The sequence below is a fragment of the Artemia sp. Qi Xiang Cuo genome, chromosome 21, assembly GCF_049724085.1.
Source record: "Artemia sp. Qi Xiang Cuo chromosome 21, ASM4972408v1, whole genome shotgun sequence".
Classification (NCBI taxonomy): domain Eukaryota; kingdom Metazoa; phylum Arthropoda; class Branchiopoda; order Anostraca; family Artemiidae; genus Artemia; species Artemia sp. Qi Xiang Cuo.
In genome coordinates, this window is record NC_142814.1 from 34367364 (window position 1) to 34392124 (window position 24761).

Here is a 24761-nt window from a genome sequence, read left to right on the forward strand (position 1 = left end):
TTAAAACGAACAGAAATTATAACGTATGTGAGGGGGTTCTCCTCCAAGTCAATACCTCGCTCTTTAAGCTACAGTTTTTTTTTAGTGCTTTCAAAAGAGCTATCTCTTCTAATTAAACGGCCTTTGTGATTCAGGGGTTTGTGAATCAAATTTTTTTTAACTTTTAACGTAAAGAGCTTGGTATTGACTAAGGGCAGAACCCCCTCATATACGTAATAACATATACGTAATAAAAAAAAACAATAAAAAAACAAGCGATACGGCTCAATAGTAATCGAAACTTTTAAAAACGGAATTTTGATGTCAATAAATGTATCAAAAGAATGTGTTTATAATGCTGATTCTAAATATATAAATTTTATTAAGTTTAGTATTACTCATCAAAGGCAACAAGCCTGAGGAAATTTACTCGATTTTTTTAAAGAGGGGGAAACATCCCCTACAAGTGGAAGAATTTTAATGAAAATCACAACGTCAGATTCAGCGTATCAGAAAACCCTATTACATAGGTTTCAAGCTCATATCTGCAAAAATCTGCAACTTTGAATTTTTGCCAGAAGAAAAATACACGAATATAGAAGTTAGTTACGTAAGTTAATTTGTAAAGACATTCATTTAGCAAAAGAAAAGTAAAATTTTTATGCTAATAAAAGCTGCATTAACTAAAAATCGATCAGAAATTAAATAAAAAAAACAAGTTTTTAAACTGAAAGTAAGGAGCGACATTAAAACTTAAAACGAACAGAAATTATTCCGTACATGAAAGGGGCTGTCCCCTCCTCAACGCCTCGCTCTTTATTCCGTATATGAAAGGGGCTGTCCCCTCCTCAACGCCTCGCTCTTTACGCTAAAGTTTTTTATTGTTTTAAAAAAAATTGTGAGACAGTCAAACTTTAGCGTAAAGAGCGAGGCGTTGAGGAGGGGACAGCCCCTTTCATATACGGAATAAAGAGCGAGGCGTTGAGGAGGGGACAGCCCCTTTCATGTACGGAATAATTTCTGTTCGTTTTAATTTTTAATGTCGCTCCTTAATTTCAGTTTAAAAAACTTGTTTTTTTTATTTTGTATATAAGACCCCATATTGATTACAGGCTCATTATTTATGGTGCTGCAAAAAAATTGAACAACACAAAATGATTTATCCATCTCATATTTGGTCTTAGGAAACCAACAAGTAGTAAGTTTCTGCTTACTGAGAGTGGATTATCAACAATAAATGAAAGATGAAGATTTCTTTTAATAAATTACTTGACAAAAAATTGAAGCCAATAGCTCACATACCCTGCATAACTGGTTAAGAAATCCATCCATGTATAGAGGCATTGCAAATGAATATGCTAATATCCAGAAGAAATTCCCAGTGCTAGCAAAGTCTATTGCACCTACTGTCCCCCAAACCCCCCATGGAGCTGGTCAATCATCATAATAAACTGATTTCTCGGAGTGGACTAAAGAACTTACCCCCATTGCCTTCATCCAGAAAAAATTTGCTGTATTTAATACAATTACATATAAAAACATTTCCAAATTTTTGTTGATGGGTCCAAAATGAATGAGAAAGTGGCAATTAGAGCTTTTCTCCCACCCCTTAATATTGCCATGGGTGAGAGAATGTATGATAATGTATCTATAATATTTGCAGAGTTAAATGCCATAATCATGGCTTCAGAGCACCTCCTGAATAATTAACCTTTGATTGCTAACTTACAAAATATTATAGTTTATTCCAACTCTTTGTCAAGCCTTGAGCTGCTGTCTTCAGCTTCTCAGTATAAGATGGACATAGACACTTTCATTGTCTTAGCATTATTGATACTCTTGCTTCAAGAGGCATAAGAACTTACCTTCAGTATGCTCCAAGCCACTTAGGTATAATTGGTACCCATCAGGCTGAGGAAATTGCAAAAAATTCTCTAAATTTAGACCAGCTAAGTCAGAGACCAATCCCCATTAGAGACATATACTGCTGGAGATTATCAGAGGTATTGTTAAATAAGACTAATCTAATTTTAATCCCTTCCCCAATAAACACCTTTCGAAAATTTATCATAGAATTTGGTCTGGCTCAAATGGGCTAAATTTTCAGGCGTTTTCATATCAGTTCCCTAATCAAAGTTGCTCAGTTCCCTCTTCCCCTCTTTGCAGGTATTGTAATGTAAAAATGAAACAATTGACCATTGCCTATTTGAATGTAATATTCAAATAGGCTCACTACCAGCTTAGAGTCTAGCTGACTATATCTGCACACAGAGCACAACTCAATATTTATCCTATTATATTTCAACTTATAGAAGCAAAAGATTTACTGAAAGAAATCTAAGCAGATTCTAGATAAATAAGAAGCAACCAATTCAGTAGCTCTGTTCAGCTCACAGAGTGAATCAAAAGGAAAACGGCTGAATAGTCTCAACTGAAAAGCCCACTTCTGCTGAAACAGAAGAAGATGAATCGGAAACACCTAAGCTCCTTTTTGAGAACGACTTTGGTATGTGCTAAATTTGTGTTATTTTATTTTCAGAGGGCAATTCTTTGAAAACTGACAGTAGAATCTAATCTATATGAGGCATTGGCATATTGCTGATGGGAATGTAAGATACTCTATTTGACATTTGCTTTTCCTGCTATATCCTGACATTTGTACTACAAAAAAATAACAGTCATCTGAGTAATCTCTTGGCTCTTGCAAAATCAAAAGTATACATAACTTAAATATATCACGTATCCCTTCATCCATGTCTGTCAACAGTTGATGCACCCTTGTAAACTTTGCGAGGGGTTTTTCATTTATTTTGATCACTATTCTTTGCTTTAAATGAGGAAAATGAGTTTGCTTGGCAAATGTACTAGTGGCTCTCCTTTGACTGGGAATGGTAAAATTACCAGGTAAATAATAAACAAACCAAGCATATTCAAGCACTTATGATGGAAATTAGCAGAGGGACAATAGGGAAGTTTTCTAGTTCATCTGCGTTGATTCTAAAATCTTCTGCTTTCTCTTAGCCCAGCAAAGTGGGTAGGCCTACATCAGATATTCCTGTTTTATTTTTTGTTTATATGGGAGGTAGAACTTGTGAGAAGCAATTGGTGCAGTCAAACTGGGTAACATGATCTAACTTGAAACCTGGTAATCAAAAAATTCTACATCAAACACTTGTCAACAGAAAGGACGCAGTATTTCCATTTCTGCATATAAAATCAGGACTGATGAGACAGTTTGTTAAAGTTTCGCCAACTGATAGAGACTGCTTTAAGTATCTCATTTCAGCATTTCCTCAACTGTCATTTGAAATAATAAATGCCAGTGTGTTTGGTGGTCCACAGGTTTGGCTGCCTGTTAAAAATGAATATTTTGTGGAAACAATTACAGAATGCTTTGAATGCTTTGTTTGTCAATTACAGAATGCTTTGTTGGCATTCAAAAAACATTGCCAAGGATTTTATTGGAAATTATAAAGTTAAAACAAGGTCAAAAGTTAAGGCTCACGAGGTCCCTTGGTACTCCCTGAAAATTTTAAATCAATCTCCCAAACTGTTCACGAGATATCGCTGATACAATATTTTGATAAACTAAGTAAATATAGCATCTTTTGATTTGCATTGCTACTTCACTGGGAATAGATTTAAGTCCAATGGTGGTTTATAATGCCAAAGCTTTTAGGTGGATTAGAGACAAATAAATTTTAGTCCCTCCCTCCTCCACTGCACTCTCCACAAGTCAAAGTTAAAGTTCCACTTATCACTCTCCAACACTTCCTGAAACTTTCAACCACATCCCCAAACCTTTACCAAATTGCAGATATGCTGGTTTGATAACCTGGACACACATGGTGTCTTTTGATTCACCTCTGCCTCCAATCCCTGAGTAAAATTCTAGGTACACTTGGTCCCTCCAACACTCCCTGGAAGTTCCAACTTTGATCCTCCAAGATGTATTGGTTTTTCTATATTCAAATGCCCCAAAGATTGAAAAAAAAAACATGTGTCTTAATGATGTCAAAAGATGCTGTGTCTGGGGACAAGTGGACCTTTTATTGGCCCCTAGCTATCCCACTGATGTTTGATAGGTTTTTGCCTCTATCCTCCTTATATAGTCAAATCTTGTATGATTCTTAAGACAAAAAGTGGGTATCTTGCAACAAGGACATATGCAGGTGGGGACCTTTGGACCCTGTCCTGCTCCTCAAAAAAAAAAAAAAATCCTGGATATTTCCGAATTTTTGGGCACTTCATATTCAAATTATAAAATAAAATTGGTTTTTTATGTATTATCCCTCCTCCCTTTCAAAAAGCATTTCCTATACACATGTCTGTCCTGTTGCTTAAAAGGTGACGTGATAAGAGAAAAAATGGGACTATTCTTGAATTCAAAGGCCCAGAGTTAGCCAAAATCAGATAGATTTCCATAAAAATACTTGTCTTCAACAACTAGGGTGGGCAGGTTATCTAGGTTTACTGCATATTGATCTTGCAGTGAAAAATCAAGTTTGACTTTCTTGCTGTATAGTGCAATATCATTTTTGTTTTTTCTCTTAGTTTAGTCAATGTGACTTTTTCTTTCTGAGCCTTCTGATTCAATCAAAGGTTATGCAGGCTCAGATTTACAATCTCAGCGAAGGGATTACAGGGACTGAAAAGGACAAGGGCTTTTGGGTGGGAAGTTGTGATTGAGGCACTTAAACAGAAAGAATTGGATTTAAAGCTTTTCTGAGCAGTTTTACCAGTTGCTACTGTCTACCAACTGCCCTGATTGATTCCTTTAAAAATCACAGTAATTCCAATTTTAATGTGTAAACCTCCAAAAACTAGATCCATATATTTTATGTTTGAGATCTTAGCACCGATGTACTTGATTGACCCAAATTGGTACACAAATTTGTGAAATTTTTTTATATTAATTTTTTTCTAAGGCGTGTTGGACATTTTTGGACTAAAACACGCGCATTTTTTATTCTCAAATGCCAGACAGTCAGCAATTATTGTCACTTTTTAACTTGTATGTTATTTTAAAAACATGCAATTTATCTTGTTTGTCCCTTTTTTCATTGTTTGTTTTATTTTTCAATATTTTCCCCCCAAAAGATGGTAATCAGACCATACACAGGCAGTAGAGTTACTTTTCAAACACCGTGGGCCCTTGTTTATTAATGGTGTTCAAATTCTGGCAACTAAAATTGTGTTTCATCATTATTTTGAATGTCTCTAAGTGCATTAAATATTGTTTTCATTTTTTAGCTGGGCTATCCTGTTCTCGCATCCTGCTGATTATACACCAGTATGCACTACTGAGCTAACCAGGGTTGCAAAATTAATGCCTGAATTTCAGAAACGAAATGTTAAAGTGATTGCTTTATCTATTGACTCAACTGAATCACACAAAGGATGGATTAAGGTAATCAGACAAGATTATGCACATAAATGAATATATCTAAAACATAGAGTTTAGGAAACTGATAAGCCCCCCTCTCCCGCACACAGAGAAAGATCCCCCTGCGGAAAAAATGATGTGTTAACAATAAACTTAATGGACTTTATATATTTGAAATCAGCATAAAAAAAACAATTCTTTTGATGCATTACTTGTTATCTAAATTTCTTTGTTGTAGAATTTTGGTTACTATTGCCCAAATTGCTCCTTATTAACAGTTTGTTACCATAAACTGTTTGATTCTACACCATATTAAAAAAAAAAGTTTTTTTTTAACTGAAAGTAAGGAGTAACAATAGAACTTAAAACGGACAGAAATTATTACGCATATGAGGGGGTTTGCGCCCTCCTCAACATGTTACTCGTCGTGCTAAAGTTTTTTAGTACGTTTAAAAAAAACTTCTTATTGTTCTAATTAAACGACCTTTGTGTTTCAGGAGCTGTTCTTAAAGAATTAGGACAATTCTTTAGCGTATAGAGCGAGGTGTTGAGTATGGAGAACCCCCTCATATGCGTTATACTTTCCTTTCATTTTAAGTTTTAATGCTGCTCCTTACTTTCAGTTAAAAAACTTGTTTTTTTTTAAATTTCTGATTATTTTTTAAATAATGTCAGGAAATCTGTCTCCACCTCCACTGAAAAATCCCCCATCCCATGGAAAGATCATACAGACAATCCAATCCCTGTTAAAATTACCCTGGACAATTACCCTTTACATCTCCACATGTCAAATTGAGTCGGCAAAGAGAAAGTAAGACAAATAAAAAGAATTTTGTATAAGAATTCTGGCAAATTTCCCCAGTGTAAATGTTCCCCGGAAAAGTTAACCTCCTGGAAAATTCTTCCCGGTAAAATACCCCCTAGTAGAAAATTCACCCTAATACTTATAATTTAAATTTTCGTTCGAATAAGCCTTCTTCCGATATTCTAGGACCATTGGGTCGATTTGATCACCCCCTGGGAAAAAAAACACAACTAAATATTCGTTTGTGATCTCTTTCTGGCAAAAAATACAAAAAATTCCACATTTTGCTGATAGGAGCTTGAAACCTCTACAATAGATATCTCTGATGCTCTGAATCTGATAGTAGGATTTTCATTAAGATTCTTTGACTTTTTGGGGTTATTTCCCTCCTTTTCCGAAAATCAGGCAAATTTTCTTCAACTCGTAGCCTTTGATGGGTATAACTAAGTTTAATGAATCTTATATGTTTGGAATCAGCATTATAATCCAATTCTTTTGATATACCTCTTGGTATTAAAATTCCGTTTTTTGGAGTTTTGGTTACTTTTGAGCTGCATTGCTCCTTTTTTACAGTTTGTTACCACGAATTGTTTGATATTACGCGTGTATTTTGGAATTTGGAATTTGTATTTTGAAATACAGGTAGAATAGTCCAGAATTCCTTCTTTTCTTATTCTTTTTATTTTTCTTCATTTCCCTTGGCTGCTCACTTTTATAAGTGGAAGAATTTTCCACGGGGGGCGGGGGGATTTTCCGGGAGAATTACGCTGCATCCTGATAAAACAACAAAGAAACAAGAAAAATAGTTAATGTGTATATAAAAAATTGATGGTAATTTTAGCCCACCTTTCCTGTTGCACTGAGAACAGTATGGTGGATCTCTTTGCAAAATATATGCTTTCTTTTCACCGTATTCATTGGCTAAAGATCCCCTTTTTTTCTTTTTTCTTAATTATTTTTCTTAGAACTTTAGTTAAAACTTACAATAAAAAGAAACCATAAGAAGTTAATCTTTTTCCCCAAAATATTTTTTCTTCAAAACGTTATAAATAATAATTAAGATTGGAGTTGAGTCAAATATAGTGTAGACTCTCGATTGGGGATTGAAAACCTACTGGCTATTGATTGATTGCATAATGGAGGGGTACTTGCCTCTGGTACTCAATGCATAATATCGCGTGATGTTTTTCAGACTAATGATTGGCTGCACAGAGACTTACCAATTGCAAAAAATTAAGACGCCTGGTTGAAATTTCAGGCTAAGGTTCCTTGTTTTCATGTTATTAGCCTGAATTTCTTTTGTTTACTTTATTTAGTGTTTTTGCTCTTTGATTCTCTTTTGTAGTAAGATAAGTTTATTTTGATTTTAGGATATACAGTGTTTCGGAAATACAGCAGGAGATTTCCCATATCCTATCATAGCAGATACTGACCGATCACTGGGCACCAGCCTTGGTATAATTGATCCTGATGAAGTGAATAAAGAAGGCGTGGCCCTAACAGCACGTGCTGTGTTTGTGATCGGTCCTGACAGGAAAATGAAATTGTCAATTTTGTATCCAGCAACAACGGGTCGCAACTTTGAGTAAGCTTTGTTTTTTTTTTAATGGTTAAACAGAATAAATATTTGTTCTCTATAAAGCAAAGACACATGTAAACACATTTGAAGATTAATTTAATAAATTAAATTCTGACCCACAAGGAAAAATAGAAACTAACAAGATTTATCTATTGTCAATTGAAGCATGAATTGGTTGAATTCAGAAAATGAATGGCATTCCTTTATATTATTTATAACAAGTTGCGAATGTAGAAAATACCAGGTAAAAGGAATAAAGCCATCTCTTATTTTTAGTGCTCTTGTAATTTCAGTAATCCACCTCTGAGCCGTGTATTCGTACGCAGAAATTTAGATTTAGATGCAGGGGTGCACCTTTTTCATGAATATTACTAAATTAGGAAAACAGTTTTTGGGTTTATAACCAAATAATTACCTGTAATATACTATAGAATACCTGGAAATCGAAAATATATTATTTGTAATTAGTTGTGGCAAAAACATCTATTGTAGAGTGTGCTTCATTATATGGATAAAAAGATATTAGTTATTTAGTTTAAGCAGGATAAACTGGAGTTGAGCTTTGTAGGTTAAACTAAAATTAGCAGCAGTACAGTTAGGGGAAGGTAAACAGGAAGGGTGTGTAAAATCACAGGATGACTGGCCCTCAACCCCCCATTGCACTTCCTGGCTGAAGGGTCATGAAACGGAGATCAGCACTGCCGGTAGGGTTTGCAAATTCCAATGCTGTATTTTTTTATTTTTTTTTTACTGTATAGTAAAAACATTAACAAAGTATTGCTGTATTAATTCTTGTTTTTCCATATTAATGGTCTTACTTGATAGTTTTGCTTCAAAAGGTATAAATTTCGAGCTTGAATGCAGATTTATATTCAGTTTCTTCAAACGCTTTGAAATTTTGACAAAAAATGCCTATTTAATTAATTCCACGCCGTATGCTAGGACGGTATCTAATGAGAAGGGAAACCTTTAATTATCCCTATTTCCTCTAATTAACCCTATTTCCTTCCTTTCTTCAACAATGAAAGGAAGTTATCCGATTTTTTCAGCTAAACACTAAACTCTTAGATCTGACATTTTAAACCCTATCTAGTACTGCTTAGTCTTCCCATATGCCTTGGTTAATGAGCCAAATTACAAATCATAAGATAACCAGAAATATTCTTAGATGAAGAATTTCAAAAATTTTCAATTGAAATTTTCCTAACCCACTATGTACGAATTAAAATTTTTCTACGAAATTTTAGGCTAGTTTTGGTGAAGGATAGCCATTTTGTAATTTGGCTAAATATAAATTATGCCTATTTTAATTTGACTTTATGAAATTCTAAACTTCCCACCAAATGTTTTTATTACCCTCCACTCTTTGAAAAACATTACCATTCCTGTACATAGTGAAATTCGAGATCCGTAGTTTAAATATGTGCTCCTTTGTAGTTTTGTTGTCCTCCACTCGGAAAAGATTTATAATATCTGGTTAGCAAATCTATATACTACCATATAAAAAAATATTACCATATCTGTACATATTTAAATTTGATGTGTATAGGTTAAATATGTGATTTTTGGTCGTTTTGTTGTCCCCCACTCTTTGACAAATTTGTTGGTAACACTTGGCCGTTATTACACCTATGCATCTCACTAGAAACCATAAAAAATCAAGGATACATGATTATGTATTATACATATGCTCCCACTGGATTATCTCCAGAGGGCAAAAACTTTCAAACGTTTTAATCTCTTTGTCTATATTTAGTTTCCTATGAATTCAACTGTATTAGACACATTTTTTCCTCTATTAGAATTGTGTTCACCCTAGCTAGCCTCCCTCCCCCCTCCAAGGATTTCCTTTGTAGTATGTGTCCCTATTCAGTTCTAGTTGGGTTGCGGAAGTTTTTAGCCCCCACTTTCACTATACTTCTATCCTTTGGCTTTTCAATGGAACGACCTGTGTGTTTTTAGCCTTTAAATTAACCGCAAAAATTACTCGAATTAGAATCTGCCCTTGTCTCTTTGTGGAGACTTTTAAATTTTTTTTTTTTTAAGAACGTTCCGAGTTCATACGCTTGGATGCCCCTAGTATCTAGAAATGAGCTCTGGCCTGTATTTGAAGCGTGAGGAGATTAATGCTGCTAGTGGATTAGCTATGAAATAACTCCAAGATTTGTCTGCGGATGTATGAATCAAACAGTTTGTGGTAACGAAAAGGAGCAACCCGGCTCAATAGTAACCGAAACTGTAAAAAACGGAATTTTGATACCAATAGATACATCAAAAGAATCAGATTTTTATGCTGATTTAGAATATATAAATTTCATCAAGTTTAGTCTTACTCATTAAAAGTTAACCGTCTGGGAAAATATGCCTTATTTTCGAAAAAAAGGGAAAACACCCCCTAAAAGTCATAGAACCTTAATAAAGATTACACCATCAGATTCAGCGTATCAGAGAACCCTACAGCAGATGTTTCAAGCTCCTATCTGCAAAAATGTGGAGTTTATTATTTTTTGCCAGAAAAAAAAGATCACGGATGCGTGTTTATTTGTTTTTTTTTTTTTTTTTTTCCCAGGGGTGATCGTATCGACCCAGTAGTCCTAGAATATCACACGAGGGCTTATTCGAATGGAAATTAAAAGTTCGAGTGCCCCTTATAAGTGACCAAAAAAATGGAGGGCAACTAGGCCCCCTCCCACGCTCATTTTTTTCCCAAAGTCACCCGATCAAATTTTTGAAATATCCATTTTGTTCAAAATGGTCGAAAAACATAGTAACTATGTCGTTGAGGATGATTAATCCCCCACAGTCCCCAGGGAAAGGGCTGCAAGTTATAAACTTTGCCCAATGTTTGCATATAGTATTGGTTATTGGGAAGTATACAGGTATTTTCAGGGGGGATTTTATCTGGTAGTGGGGGGGAGGGGTCGGATGTTACTTGGGTGGATCTTCCCATGGAGGAAGTTTTCTTAGGGGAAGGGACATTGCTATGAAGGGGGCACTGGACTTCCCAGCATTATTTAAAAAAACGATCAGAAATTAAATTTAAAAAAAAACACGTTTTTCAACTGAAAATAAGGAACACTTCAAAACTTAAAAACGAACAGAAATTATTACGTATATGATTGGGTTTGCCCCCTAGGCAATACCTTGCTCTTTACGCTAAAGTTTTTTTTTAGTAATTTCATAAGAGCTATTTATTCTAATTAAAGGCCTTTGTGATTAAGGGGTCATTCTTAACGAATCAGAACAAAATTTGAACTTTACCGAGCGAGTTATTGACTAGGGAGCGAACCCCCTAATATTGCGTTATAAAAATATACGAATATAGAAGTTTGTTATATAAGTTAATTCGTAAGTTACGTATATTTATTACTAATAGAAACGTTCGCAAATAAAATTAAACAACTTTCGAGAAAGCCATTTAACAAAAAAAAAAAAAGTTAAATTAATATGCAAATTTCGTTTTAATTATTCATATACGGTGAGCCAAAATAAAAACCAGCATTAATTCAAAAATGTTCAGAAATTAAATAAAAAATTAAGTTTTTTTTTTTATCTGAAAGTGAGGAGCGACATTAAAACTTAAAACGAGCATAAAGTATTCCGTATATGAAAGGGGCGGTCCCCTCCTCAACGCCTCGCTCTTTACGCTAAAGTTTGACTCTGTCTCACAACTTCATTTTTTAAAACAATAAAAAACTTTAGCGTAAAGAGCGAGGCGTTGAGGAGGGGACACCCCTTTCATGGAATAATTTCTGTTCGTTTTAAGTTTTAATGTCGCTCCTTACTTTCAGTTTAAAAAACTTGTTTTTTTTTTATTTAATTCATTATAAAAGCTATGTAATCAGTAATGATGGTGAAATAAAGGGGAGTAATAGGAATTTCTAAGGTGGTGCTGAATTGATATGGGCTATTGTAGCATGCTACACTATGCTAAAACAAAAGAAAGGTTTACCAACTCGATGAGCACTGTCAATCTTCGAAAAGAAGGGGAAAACTTTCAAGAGCTCAAGAACAAGGAAATCAAAACTCGGGGAAGGCTCTCGTTCCTTTCTCTTTTTTTCCTTTCTTGTTTTTTCTTCTTTTTTGTTTTTGTTTTGTATTTATTGATGAAAATAGTCTGTATTTTCTTCTTTAAGAAGGATTCATTTCTGGGAGCCATATACAAAAATTAAATTACAGAAAGGATAAATGTTAAAAACAATATTGAAATTAAACAACAGTACTACAAATAGGTATATTCCCAAAGAGATTGATACAAGTTTATTTCTTAATCACAATTCCAGTGACTGGGATGGGCATAGAAAATGCTACTACTAGTGTTATTATTTCATCATAGCACAAAGCTGACTGAGTTTAATATAGCGTAAATTCATTTTTTCAGTAGTGTCACTTGGGCGGGGGGGGCAAGGGTCTCCCTATTTTGTTTTGCCCCTCCCTCCTTAAACTGTGAATTTTTTAGCCGGGGGGGGGGGTATTTTCATTGAATATGTTTTTTTGGCATTTCTGCTGAAAACGTTGAAAAAATCTATAAATTTGCTCCCCTCTCTAGATTTAGAAAAATATAATTACCCCCCCCCCCCTTCATTCCTTAAATTTTTGTGAATTGAAGCCACTGCTTTTTACTTTGCCAGTCATAGTTATACCAAAATCCAAAATACTTTCGGGAAAAATATGCATTCCAACTAACATTGTTTGTGCCTATCTACAAGCGTATGTAGGTTTTATCAAGTAATACAGGAGGTATATTTGTATGGCAGTATTTTCGACTTTTTGTGTTTTACTGCGTATCTGAGTGTTGAACTTCTCTTTTTTGGATTCAGTATGTTTTCGTACACTTTAATATGTTACATTATGGTTTTAGTGAATTTTTTGGTATTTTGACGTTTTGGCAGATTTCATTTTTAAAAGACAATGTTCTTAGAGCTACTTGTAAAAAAATAAATAAACAAAGCTAATAGATTTGTAACAAAATTACTTTCTCATTTTGCAACATCTCTTTTCTTGTGGAACTTTATTTTCTTTTTTTCTAGTGAGATTCTTCGTGTAATTGATTCGCTTCAGTTGACAGCTGTTAAGAAAGTGGCCACTCCTGCAGACTGGAAGGTAATAACTTTTTCTAGGGTAATGTCAAGACTGGTGGATGGCGCGTGTGGAGTATCCGGTGCCCAATAACAACATAGTATGAGGTTACCTAAAATAAAATAAACTGGGGATAAATTTCACAGAGGAGTACACTAAAATTCAATACGAAACATTTTAATTGAAAAAACGGATATAACTAATTGCAATATTATGAAACACAGGTATGGAATTGCAGTTAGCCCTGCCTTTCGATTGTCTAGTTTTATGTTCATGCAAGGTCTGGCATCAGATAATTTCAATTAACAGGTTTCATTGTTAATTCTTGAATATCTAGATTCTAAATAAGATATCAAAATACCATTAATGTCAAATAAATGTATAATAAGAAAGTTTTCAAATAAGTTATTTGGGTGTAATCCGTGGAAAAGAAAATATTAAGCATATTTTTGTAGCTTTGATAATGGAGTATAGTCGTATTTTATATTCTTTTTTGTTATTTTCTGCTTGTTTACACTTGCCAGGGTTACTTTCCGTACACTCCTTGCCCAGTCTTTTGTTTTCTAGTTTCGAGGTTTTTTTCTTTTAATTACTTCATTTTGTATTGAAGAGCGAATTATTAGCTTCGTTACAACCATTAATTACGAGCCCTGCGCTTGGTTGGATGTGTATTATTTTGTTGCAATATTATATTTTATGGACGAGTCGATTAAATAAATTCGCTGCAAATGTCGCTGCAAATTCGCTGCAAATATTATATTTTATGGACGATTCAATTAAATAAATTCGCTGCAAAATTCGCTGCAAATTCGCTGCAAATATTATATTTTATGGACGAGTCGATTAAATAAATTCGCTGCAAATGTCGCTGCAAATTCGCTGCAAATATTATATTTTATGGACGATTCAATTAAATAAATTCGCTGCAAAATTCGCTGCAAATTCGCTGCAAATATTATATTTTATGGACGAGTCGATTAAATAAATTCGCTGCAAATAAGGATTCAATTAAATAAATTCGCTGCAAAATTCGCTGCAAATTCGCTGCAAATATTATATTTTATGGACGAGTCGATTAAATAAATTCGCTGCAAATGTCGCTGCAAATTCGCTGCAAATATTATATTTTATGGACGATTCAATTAAATAAATTCGCTGTAAAATTCGCTGCAAATAAGGATTCAATTAAATAAATTCGCTGCAAAATTCGCTGCAAATTCGCTGCAAATATTATATTTTATGGACGAGTCGATTAAATAAATTCGCTGCAAATAAGGATGAGCCATAAAATTGTTGTACAATATCTATATGATATATGAATGCGTATTTTGTGCAGTATCTTTCATAAAAAAAAAAAAAAAAAAAAAATGAAATTCTACATAACTTGTCAAAACTTGTATCACAGCTCCAGACTTCCCGACTTCTTGGGTGTCTAATTTTCATCAATGATTGCCTTTAATGAAGAAACCTATTCATGATTTTATTTATTGATGACCTAATAGTGAAGGGAGCTGCTCCGCCTCGCCCGGCATTAATAATTTCACCAACAGAAGTCTTCCACGAGGTACGGCCAGGTGCAACGGCTTCGACATGATACAGTCAATCTCTGTCCCAGAGCCCACCGAGAGGAGAAAGCCTCCAAGTGGTTCTAAATCATTTTTTACCCTTGACCGCTAATCTTTCTTCTGGCCTCCAGGGCAACGTTTTCAATTTTAGAACGACTGTGCTTTAATAGCGGATTTCGAGATGTATTTGTGGTCTTCACAGCTTTGACAATGATCCAGCCCCAAGAACCACTGTCTCTTTATAATTTTCGAGACTGGGCGTGGCTGCTTACAGCGCTGACGGAGGCAATCGTGGACAAAGACATCTAGGTTTCTATTATTTTGAGCTTTGACATCCCAAGTTTCACACACTTGGGATGTCACACTTACACACAGCGGAGAGTGCCGCTAATGATCGCGTCGTAGACGATAAATTTCATAGTGAGGCTTATGTTTGAAACTGCCATAGTCATTTAATAAGCTGAGTGAAGCAGGCAGATGCTAATCAAATACGTTTTTCAATTTCATGGTCGGATCCCCCCTCCGAATTAAGCATGGGCACTGTTCTGTTTTTTTGAAGAAATAGAAAAAAAATAAACAGGGCTTGAATAAAACAGAACAGAAACCGAACAGGTCAACAAAACAGAAGACCTGTTTCTGTTCTTTTTTTGGTAAAACAGAAAACAGCTGTTTTCGTCCAAAAAACTTCTGTTTAAGCATCTGTTTTTCGAACACTTTAAAGTTTAAAAAAAAAATTGTAAATGATAAGTTTTTGCTTATTATCAAAAAGTTAATTATAGCATCAGTTGTTCAAGCCTTAAAGCTATCATTTAAAAATTGTGCTTTCTCTATGTTTGGTCATTGTCCAGGCACACAGCTTTGGCACGAAATAATCCGCGATCGAAAATGCCTGTTCGCTCGACACTAGTAGTAGTACGCTAAGATACTTTAGAGTGATTTCTGGTAGCTCCGGAAAGATCTCTTCGTTTTGAATCCAGAAAATGAATGGGTCTTCAATACAAAAATATTATTTTTTTTAGTCTCTCATTAACTTCTCGTCAAGATTAGCACTTGGCTTGGGTAGTTCTTTTCTCTGGCGGTCACTTTTGAGAAAACCCAGTAGTATTACAGCATTTTTTCCGCAAAAAAGTGCAGCGTATCTAATAGAAGGGCAAAAAATTGTCTCTGCACACAAATATCGCCATTTTTTTTCTTTACGGTTTTCTTCTTCCATTTTCCCGTCCCTTTTTTCCAAAAATGTGCTTTTATGTTTGTACAGCATCATGTTTGAACTTCCCAGAAATGCCTGGATATCTCGAAAATAAGACAGTTTTCGGCATGAAATTATGCAGTCAGCACAAAGTCATTAGTGTTTAAGCATAGCCCATAGTTGATTTGGGAGGGGGTGGTTTCTCCCTCCAGACCATGCTTTCCGCTCCTCCCATCCTGATGTTTGGACTTCGAAAGCCACCTTAAACAAAAGTACGGTATGAAAGAAGAAAGAAGGTTAATTATTTCCTAGCCAATGTCTGGGAAAATTTTTCAAAAGGGAAATTAATCGTTTAAGGGTGCTTCCATTATTTCTACGGCACTTTGCGCTAGAAAGTATTGTTCTAGACCCTCCACTTAGTCCAGTCTTAAGTAAATAAGTCATGTAAAATTTCTCAAATTCCGAATTTCAAAGAAACTTAGACTCTTTGCTACATAATACTTTCTTTAAGTATTCTCTTCTCTTGAGTACGTAAATACGTTTTCTTGGCCCATTTCAAAAGGAAAAGGGGCAGTGACACCCTCGACTATAATTAACCATAATTACACAATCCAAGAATACTAATTTTATTTCCTAGCCGACCTCCCCCCCCCTTCTCCAGAATCTCTGGATCTGCCAATAGTTCAAAGGTATAATTTAAGAAAAAATGCATTTTTTGCTCCCCTCCCCAGGATTTATATAAATTCGTACTAGTATTTATGCAAATTAGTAAAAAAAGGAAAAGCTTACCGGAAAGCTCTATGTCACTCTAAAAGATAGACTACCAATTTAAAGTATTTTAAGGAATTTACCGCAGAGTTGCTAACGCTGCAGGAGCGTCTTAAGATTTTGAAACCTGTTGTATCCAAAAACGACTGGAACCAACGTACCTCACTGAATTCTACCATAGCCTCAAGGACTTCAGCAGTACAAAGGCGAGTTGGAGTGGGCTCTCTTGCGGTTTCTGCACCATTACTTAATATATCCTATAGTACTGGGGTCAAAGATTGAGGGACCAGAGAACGATCCACAAGTGACAGCCTTTCAGATATTGAAGGATCCAGATAAGCTGCCTTTTGGAAAAGATTAATTGCAAAATGAAGGCTTGTAGCAAAGTACTTTTTTTTACTCAGGTAATATGAATTCTATGAGGGGTGGAGCAATGGGACTATCCCCAGCTCTAGTATTACAAAAAGAAACTCAGGCCTTTCTAAGACTATGTATGCTCGACTGCCAATTGGATATGTAAGAAGAACTTACCATTACAGTGGTATCGTGCATGGGAGAAAGTACGGTAATAGTAGCTTCTAGTACAGTCTAGCTATTAGACATAAGAAAGGGACTCCTATTAAAATTGTTACATTCGACAAATGTAACAAACTATTTCCAGGCTACCTAAGTTTTTTGTAGACTCAATCATTTCCAATGTTTTATTCCATCGCACTTTCATGTCAAGAGGGATATGAGAACGAAGGCCACTCTCTTTACAATATCTTTTAAAGTTACTATGCTGGCAATGGAAACATTTAGTTTTCTAAATAATTTTCACAGTTTTTTCAATGTTTGAGCAAGTGTAAAGTGTCTTCTGATAGCCTGTTCTACAACATCGTTTTCTGACAGACCCCCAGCTCCCCACTGTTCTTCTCCATTAATTTCCCAACCCTCTTCCGTAGACACTGTATCAGTTTCATCAGAGTGTTCAGCTAAAGTATCTTTACTTCCGGAGTTTTCAGAACAAGGAAGAGAAAGGCCGTCTGAATAATTTTCATCAGTTGGATCGACATTTTCGACTTTATCAAAGGATTCCAAGCAATCATCTATAGGGATGTCATTTGCTAAGTTTTGAGTGGACCAAAGTCAAAGAGCGTGTGTAGCAGATTAATGAAGACAATGTTCAAAACATAAAGTTCAGGAAAGTGCTCATAGCCTAGAGTCACAATGCGGAACATCTTATCTGTCAGTGAAAACTTCCTGATTGCAACTTGGATTGCTGGAAGGATGTTGGTAGTTGTATGAAAATGATTAAGCCTCTTGAAATGTAAAACACTGTGGTGCAACCTCTGCTCATATTTCATATTCCTGGGTAATAGGCAGTGATACCTATAAAACCAGATCCTTTTGCAAACCAGCAGTCGCAAGTCAACCTAGCCTTAGTGGCAGACCTTAAAGCAGCCTTCTGCTTAACTTTTTTCTGCAGCACCATTTATATGATGATAGATAGTTTCCCAGGATGGTGCTTTCAAGCCCCCTGTTGTTTTTTAAATAAGCTGTTTCATATATGGCTTATCAAACACAGAAAGTTGCAATTTGTCCTTAGGGCTTTGCAGTAAAGCTTCGGTAGAACAGCTTGTTTTGATCGATTGGAAATAAAGAATGGTCGTTTGTCTCCTGGACAGTATCTGTGCAACTTTGCTGCTCAATTTACTGAGTAATGTACAGTAAGAAAAAAGTTGTTTTAGTGGAACTAAACTACACCTTTACCGTCCTCCTATTTACACACATACCTACTCTCATCTGACTTCTAGGCCTTAATTATGCCTAGCTGAAACAATATAGTAGCACTATTTGATATATTAGACACACTGAGTTAAATCATTTTACTTACATTCCAATTTTAAAAATTGTATGAAGCGTAACCACGCTTCTTCACAATTTCGAATTATGATTTAAAACACTATTTTTAAGTTCGAAATTCTCAAATGTTTCATTCTCGTATCACTAAAATAAAATTGGAAACAGAAGAAAAACAGGTAGAAAAAAGAACAGAAACAGGACAAAATAGCTATTACAAAAACAGAATGAAAGATCTTAAGCCGAACTGGCCAGCCATGACAAAAAACCAACAAAGAGAAAAGTTTTCGAGGGGAGTTTTATAGACAAATTTTTGGGTTACCTATGGGGGCTTCTCTTTCTCCTTTATTGGCAAATCTATTCATAGATGCCATTGAAACCTCCGCTATAAACAGTTTTACAACCTCCCCTTGCTTCTAGGGTAGGTTCATGGATGATGTGATGTGCGTTTGGAAACATGGATTGGACTCCTTAGACCTTTTATGTAAGCATTTAAATAGTTTTGATAATAATATTAAATTTACAGTTGAGTTTCAGGATAATAATAAATTACTTTTTCTGGATATTTTATGAATTAAAAGGGATCTCCATTTACTTTTCTCAATTTACAGAAAACCAACGCACAATGATAGGTATTTAAATTTTCATTCTTCCCACCCTATGTCGGTGAAAAGGGGGGTTGCAATTTCACTAGTGGATAGAGCCTTTAGAATTTGTTCCCAGGAATTTCTGGATTTGGAACAGGTAAATAAAAAACAGGACAGGTAAATAAAAAACAGGTCATCTGTTTCTGTTCTGTTTCTGCTTTTTTGTATTAACAGAATAGAAACAGGTACTTTAAAAACAGAACAGAAACAGAAACAGTGCCCATGCTTACTCCGAATTGACAAAGGATCCGAGGTAGACGAATTCTTCAACTTGCTCAATGACATTTCCGTCCAAGGATATGGAAGGGAGAGTCTGAAAATAGGCAGACATCACTTTGGCCTGTGTTGAATTAATTCTTGATCAGACCATGGTGGAGTAGTTTGCAACTTTGTTCAACACCATTTGGGCTTTCAGTGAACCATCCTCTGTGAGGGCAATATCGTCAGCAAGCTGAGTAACAAACCAGAAGTAAGAAGTTGAGTAACAAACAACAACAAAGAAAAAAATTGAACAACAAATGAAGTTTCCCTCTAATAAAAATAAGAATATACATAATTTCGGCTTAAAATAAACACCTGAGAGGATTAAAGAACTGAACTGTAGATTTGTATGAATCGTCAATGTCTTTTGTTGTCTAAAAGGACTTGGTCAAGTTCCATAGAACTCCATGTAATTGGCTTTTTTTCCTGATTCTATTAATTACAGCTGATAAAGCTGAAGAAACAATGTATATTTTAGCAAAAGCCACATTTTATTATTAAACGTTGAATTGTGTAATTTTTTCCTTCTTTTTTACTATTTACACCTTTTTGCGTCAAAAGTGATTGAAATCGTACACTGAGAACAACTTCACTTACTAACTGCTGGCTTTAAATGCTATAAAAGCATGGGCATGAAATCTGCATATGTCAATCCTCTCAAGATGACAGCCTGTCTTGCAATACCCAGCAGGGTAAAGGAATAATTTTAGAGATCAGTACGTAAATCAACACTTGCACACAAATCAAAATATAACCGTAACACTAAAGTCATAAATTAGTGTGTACACCATCAACCGCACATAAAACACCATAATCATAAGCCAGTTGGCCCACTCACCTGTAACAAAACTTCCAAAATCATTTTGCTGATGTCTGGGTCCTGCTCTTGTTTCGGTCCACTTCCTAAATATTACAAATCTGATGGTTATGTCTTATGATAACGTCAAAGATGAAACGGATCGCAGAATGATACCGGAAAAATAATAATGATCCTTTACGTGTGTTCACCCTTGTTGTCTATATAATCTTTTGTGTACTCGAAATTGATCCTGGTCTTTTTGATTATAAAAAAGAGGGGGAATCGGCTCTATCCCTGTATAGAGCCTGAATTTATAGCCAGCGCTCGATTTGGTGTGTAGACCCTTTTTTGAAGAAAATAGAAAAATTTTGCTACTGTGTGGCTTGGTATACGGATATCTAATGGTTATTATATATAAAGGAAAAATGAAATAGTGTATGAAATAATAAAATTGAAAAATGAAAAATAATATAAAGGAATATGAAACTAGTGTTTAAAATACATTTGCCAATTACATTTTATGGTAAGTATTTCCGAAATATGCTTTTGACTGGAGAGATGTCTTAAAACCTTTTAATGCTTTAAAACAGGCTTTCACCAGAGGAGGAATTCTCCCCCTCAGGTGAAAGTATACTTCGGCCTGTTTGGTTAAAATACTATAGCAATAATTTCGAGGATATTAATAATAAATTATATAATTAGTGTTATTCTTTCGTTTATAAGTTTATGCCTAAAGTTTGTACTTTTAGGGATGATACATATATTACTATTAATATTTAGTTTTCGGAAGTTGACTACGGATAGGGTACTGAATTTATATGTCCATAGCATCTTTTAAAGGGTACAAGAAAATATATACAGATATAAAGAATATGTTACTACATTCATGTCTACAAATATGAAATAGGACTGGAGTACGGTTGGTGTATTCTGTCTACTCTGATTACTGCTCACAGCAGGTGGCTGTTTAGCAAAAATTGCTTATTTTACTATGCTTTCTTCAATTTAAAATCATAGAGAAACAGAGAGTTAACCAATACAAAATCTTGCGATTAAAAATTTTGTATTCCTTTTAATGGCTTAATGTTTTCCATAAGAGAACCAATCAGGTGAAATTTATCCTTACGTTATTTTTACTGGCTTAGAATTTCACACAGAACCAAGTACATTGTTTTTAAGGTGGGGCTATTGACTTCTCCCTCTGGCATACACCTAAGGAATAATGTGATTGGCTTCTGAATATACCTCACAGGCAACAAGCCATTGGAATTGAAGTACGGTATTTACCGTGGAATTGTAGGAAAGTGATGTGTCTCTTTTTCCAGCCGGGAATGAAATGTATGGTGGTTCCCAGCGTTCCAGACGAAGAATTGCCCAAGTTGTTTCCACAAGGTGTGGAAATTATTGATGTTCCATCTAAAAAAGGCTACTTGCGAATGGTGGAAAATCCTTAACTAAATAAACTCTGCACTTGGTAAGCTTATGGATGAATTATTTATTTTGTATTTAAAAGGGAGAAAATATTAGAGCATTGAAGGAGCAAAAAAAACTAACAAAGCCTAGGTTTAGAAACCCAAAAATAATATATTAGAAAAATCACCAACGAAAAGAATGTGTTAAGATCAGAAAAAAATGATTTTTGTTTCTGAACAATGTTATTAAATAGACAGCTAGCGAAGAAGAAAGGTTTCCTTTCCTGGGGATAGAGTTCCAATTTAGGTTCCAATCGAGAACTATTGACTTTTTACTTCTAAGAATGAACATAAATGTAGGGGAGATTCATTATTTATCTCGATATGTTGGACGAATTCCAACTTGGTGGGGAGTGTCAACCAAATAAAGTTAGCATAAAATCTATATAATGTAGTCAACTTGATCAATCAGATTGATGAATTTGATAATGTTTTTTTTGGTTCAATTTGATTTGATGATCAAATGGATGAGGTTAAAATCAAATTGAAAATCAAATGATGAATTAACAAAAATTTGAAGCTGCAAAAAAAAAAAAAAAAATTTTAAGAATGTGAAACAAGATTTTTTGTTTTTTCTATAATTTGAAATAGTTTGAGAGAACATTAATTTATTGGAAAGAAAACAAAAGGAAAAAAACTCGTTTCTGAATATTATTTTTTTAAATGTGAGGGTCAACAGTACTCTGAACACTCTTCAGAATTTTGGGCCAAATTTTAGGATCGTGAACACGAAAAGGATATTCCGTGAATGGCGAGGATGTATTGATATCGTAATATCATCAATGTGTCTCGTATTATAACAATGAATTACGTGACCAGAAGCCCTGGGTCGATCAAAATATTTCTATGGTTTCCCAGGGAATTTGATATTATCATCTTCCGTCTCCGCTTTAAATGAAAAAAAATTATCTTTTTGGCATTCCTGCTTTCAATTAAAAAAATTGAGTTATTATCATTTAAACATGATGTTTTCTTTAATTTTTTTGTCGTTTGTTTTCTTTTAATCTGACTTTTCTTTTTAGTTTTAAACCTAAATAGGTTATTGATGTTATATTTATCATAGTTATGATGTTATACTTATAAGTGCGAATATACTTCATTTAATTCGAGTGCGAGTCTCCATCTTAACTGTGGTTTTTTTCTCCATTCCCTGTGTCTCTTCTTTTGAGTGGCTTGGTCTTCACATTAATAATAATCAAAAAAAACTTCAGGCTATGAAATTTTCTAATTCAAAAAAAAAAAAAAAAAAAAATTCAGGTAGGATATTAAAAAATGGTTGCAAAAAGAGGGAGTTAAAAAATAAAAGCGCTTGGGAAATTATATTATTCATTTTGCGATCATTCTATTCTTTTTTTATCTGTTTTTCTTCCAATTCTGAAGCCTAAAGATCTGAATTCTATCCAGACTTATTATTTTAAATTTTCTCGGTACCTTTTGCGCCTCCCTCCGTGGTTCCAGAACCTGCATCTAATATCGCGATTTGGCATTCCTGATTTACGGGAAAAAGTGACTGTGCTTGCGGGAAAGCTGTCGTTATCTGCAGGTCTTACTGCGCACCATAATTTACGTCGTTTTATGTAAATAATTGTTGAGTGTGCGAGTTTACTTTTTTGGTGGTTTTTTTTTGTGTTTTTTTTGTTCTTGATGTACTCCGCTTCTTTTTTATAGTGGGTAATAAATAAATTATCATTATTATTATTATAGCAAACTGGTTTCACAGTAGTTTACTGCTCTTTCTCGATTACAATATTAACTCAGAAATTCAGTTGTAGTCTCTGGCCTTCGTAAAAATTTTATTTTTTAGACGTTATCGTCACTGTCCTGCCTAAAGGTCGTATCTGACATTAAGAATGAATCAATTTTTATTAAGTGATTAAACCCTCACTATATTTCACTACTAATAGTCTACGAACTAACACTACTGAAAAGAAAACTAGAATAAATGAAAGTACTAAATACCACAATCAAAATATGAACATCAAGCCAGTCTTCTAGTAGAACACAACAATTTATTCAAACATTTTCTTAACACTTTGTCAGAAACTACTGGACTAGGACAAAAAAGGAAATTAATTCCTAGAGAGTTGGAGTTCTAGTTCCAAACCGAGACGTTGTAAAAAAAATATAGGGCAAGTGAACAGGAAATGGCTACTAGTTTCGCTTTCACCACAAACACATCCTCCGCCTCTAACCTTTCCAATTTTATTTAAGAAATAATTTAATCGACAAAATCCAGTTATAATTTGCGTTAGCTGGTGTTTAATATATTCATTTTAGAAACAGCTATTAAACAAGAGTTAGCAAACGATTTTTGTAATTATCCAGACGTTTTTAATTGCCAGATACGACCTTTAAGTGTGACGTTATCCACTGGATGCGATATATTTTTCGCTTCTTTTTCTTATACTCTTCTGCCTATCTTCTTTTTCTTCTGTTTTATTCAGTGGTTTTCTTTTTCTTCTGTTCCAATCGTACTCAATTGATATTTTGTTTCCAGGTTTTTTCATTGATTGGTGAATGGCTCGGATTCAAATACCCGTTTGTATTCCTTTTTGTGAGCAAATGTCATACACTTTTTCTATTATATCAATCATTCTGTACATTATTGTTTAATTTTTCCAGAAATTTTAGAATCTGTAGTTATTGACGGAGGATTAAGTCGTAGTAGTAGTAGCCTAATTTTTTACCCACAAAAAAGCAAAACAAAAATGTGGAGTACAAACATTGATAAAATGAATAGAAAACAGAAAAAATTCAAAAATGACTAAACACAGAAGAAATTAATTAACCAACTTCAGGAAGGAAGAAATGCAAAAGAGCGTCATACTCAGAAATAAAGCTTAAAGTACTCTTAAATGGAGCTTCATTAAGGCTATTCATTTGAGACGGTATATCAATATGGTTAAACCTGTCAACTGGGGTTGAGGATGGAAGGCTTACTGAAAGCTTCGGAAAATAACCGGGAGTGAAATATCTTAAAATCGACATCAGTCTTGACAAAAGAGATGCGTATTCGTAGAGCGAGACCTAGAATTAGTATCTGCACTTTTTAACAGTAATTCTCCTCACTTGAAAAAACTCAAATTCGGGTTGTTTCCTATTCGATAATCCTAAGTAGCATTACGTATAAAATTCTTCAGGCAAATTATCATAGGATTGTAACTATTTCAATAGATAGACTTCCATGAAACAAATCGGAATCAGGGGGTGTCTGACCAGGGAAGGTGCATTAGAGCATGATCATGACAATTGCCTCATTTTCAAAGGTCCTTAAATTTTTGACAAAAAGGGAGAAATCTCATGAAAATAGGACGCGTGCCTGGTTATAGTGCAGTAATAGTCTCTAAGAAAATTCACGGTTCTTGACCCCCCCCCCCCAGGAAACCCAAA

At 34.5% G+C, this 24761-nt stretch overlaps 1 protein-coding gene across 1 annotated transcript; it reads left to right on the plus strand.

Annotated features, from left to right (window-relative positions):
• Positions 1-2821: 2821 nt before the first annotated feature.
• On the plus strand, positions 2822-23971 carry LOC148939472 (peroxiredoxin-6-like). Its single transcript, XM_089106888.1, has 6 exons — positions 2822-2883; positions 5233-5389; positions 7541-7755; positions 12780-12852; positions 21225-21373; positions 23869-23971. The coding sequence occupies exons 1-5, from the start codon at positions 2822-2824 to the stop codon at positions 21351-21353; spliced, it is 636 nt and encodes a 211-aa protein (XP_088963014.1). The 3' UTR covers positions 21354-21373; positions 23869-23971.
• The last annotated feature ends 790 nt before the right edge of the window (positions 23972-24761 follow it).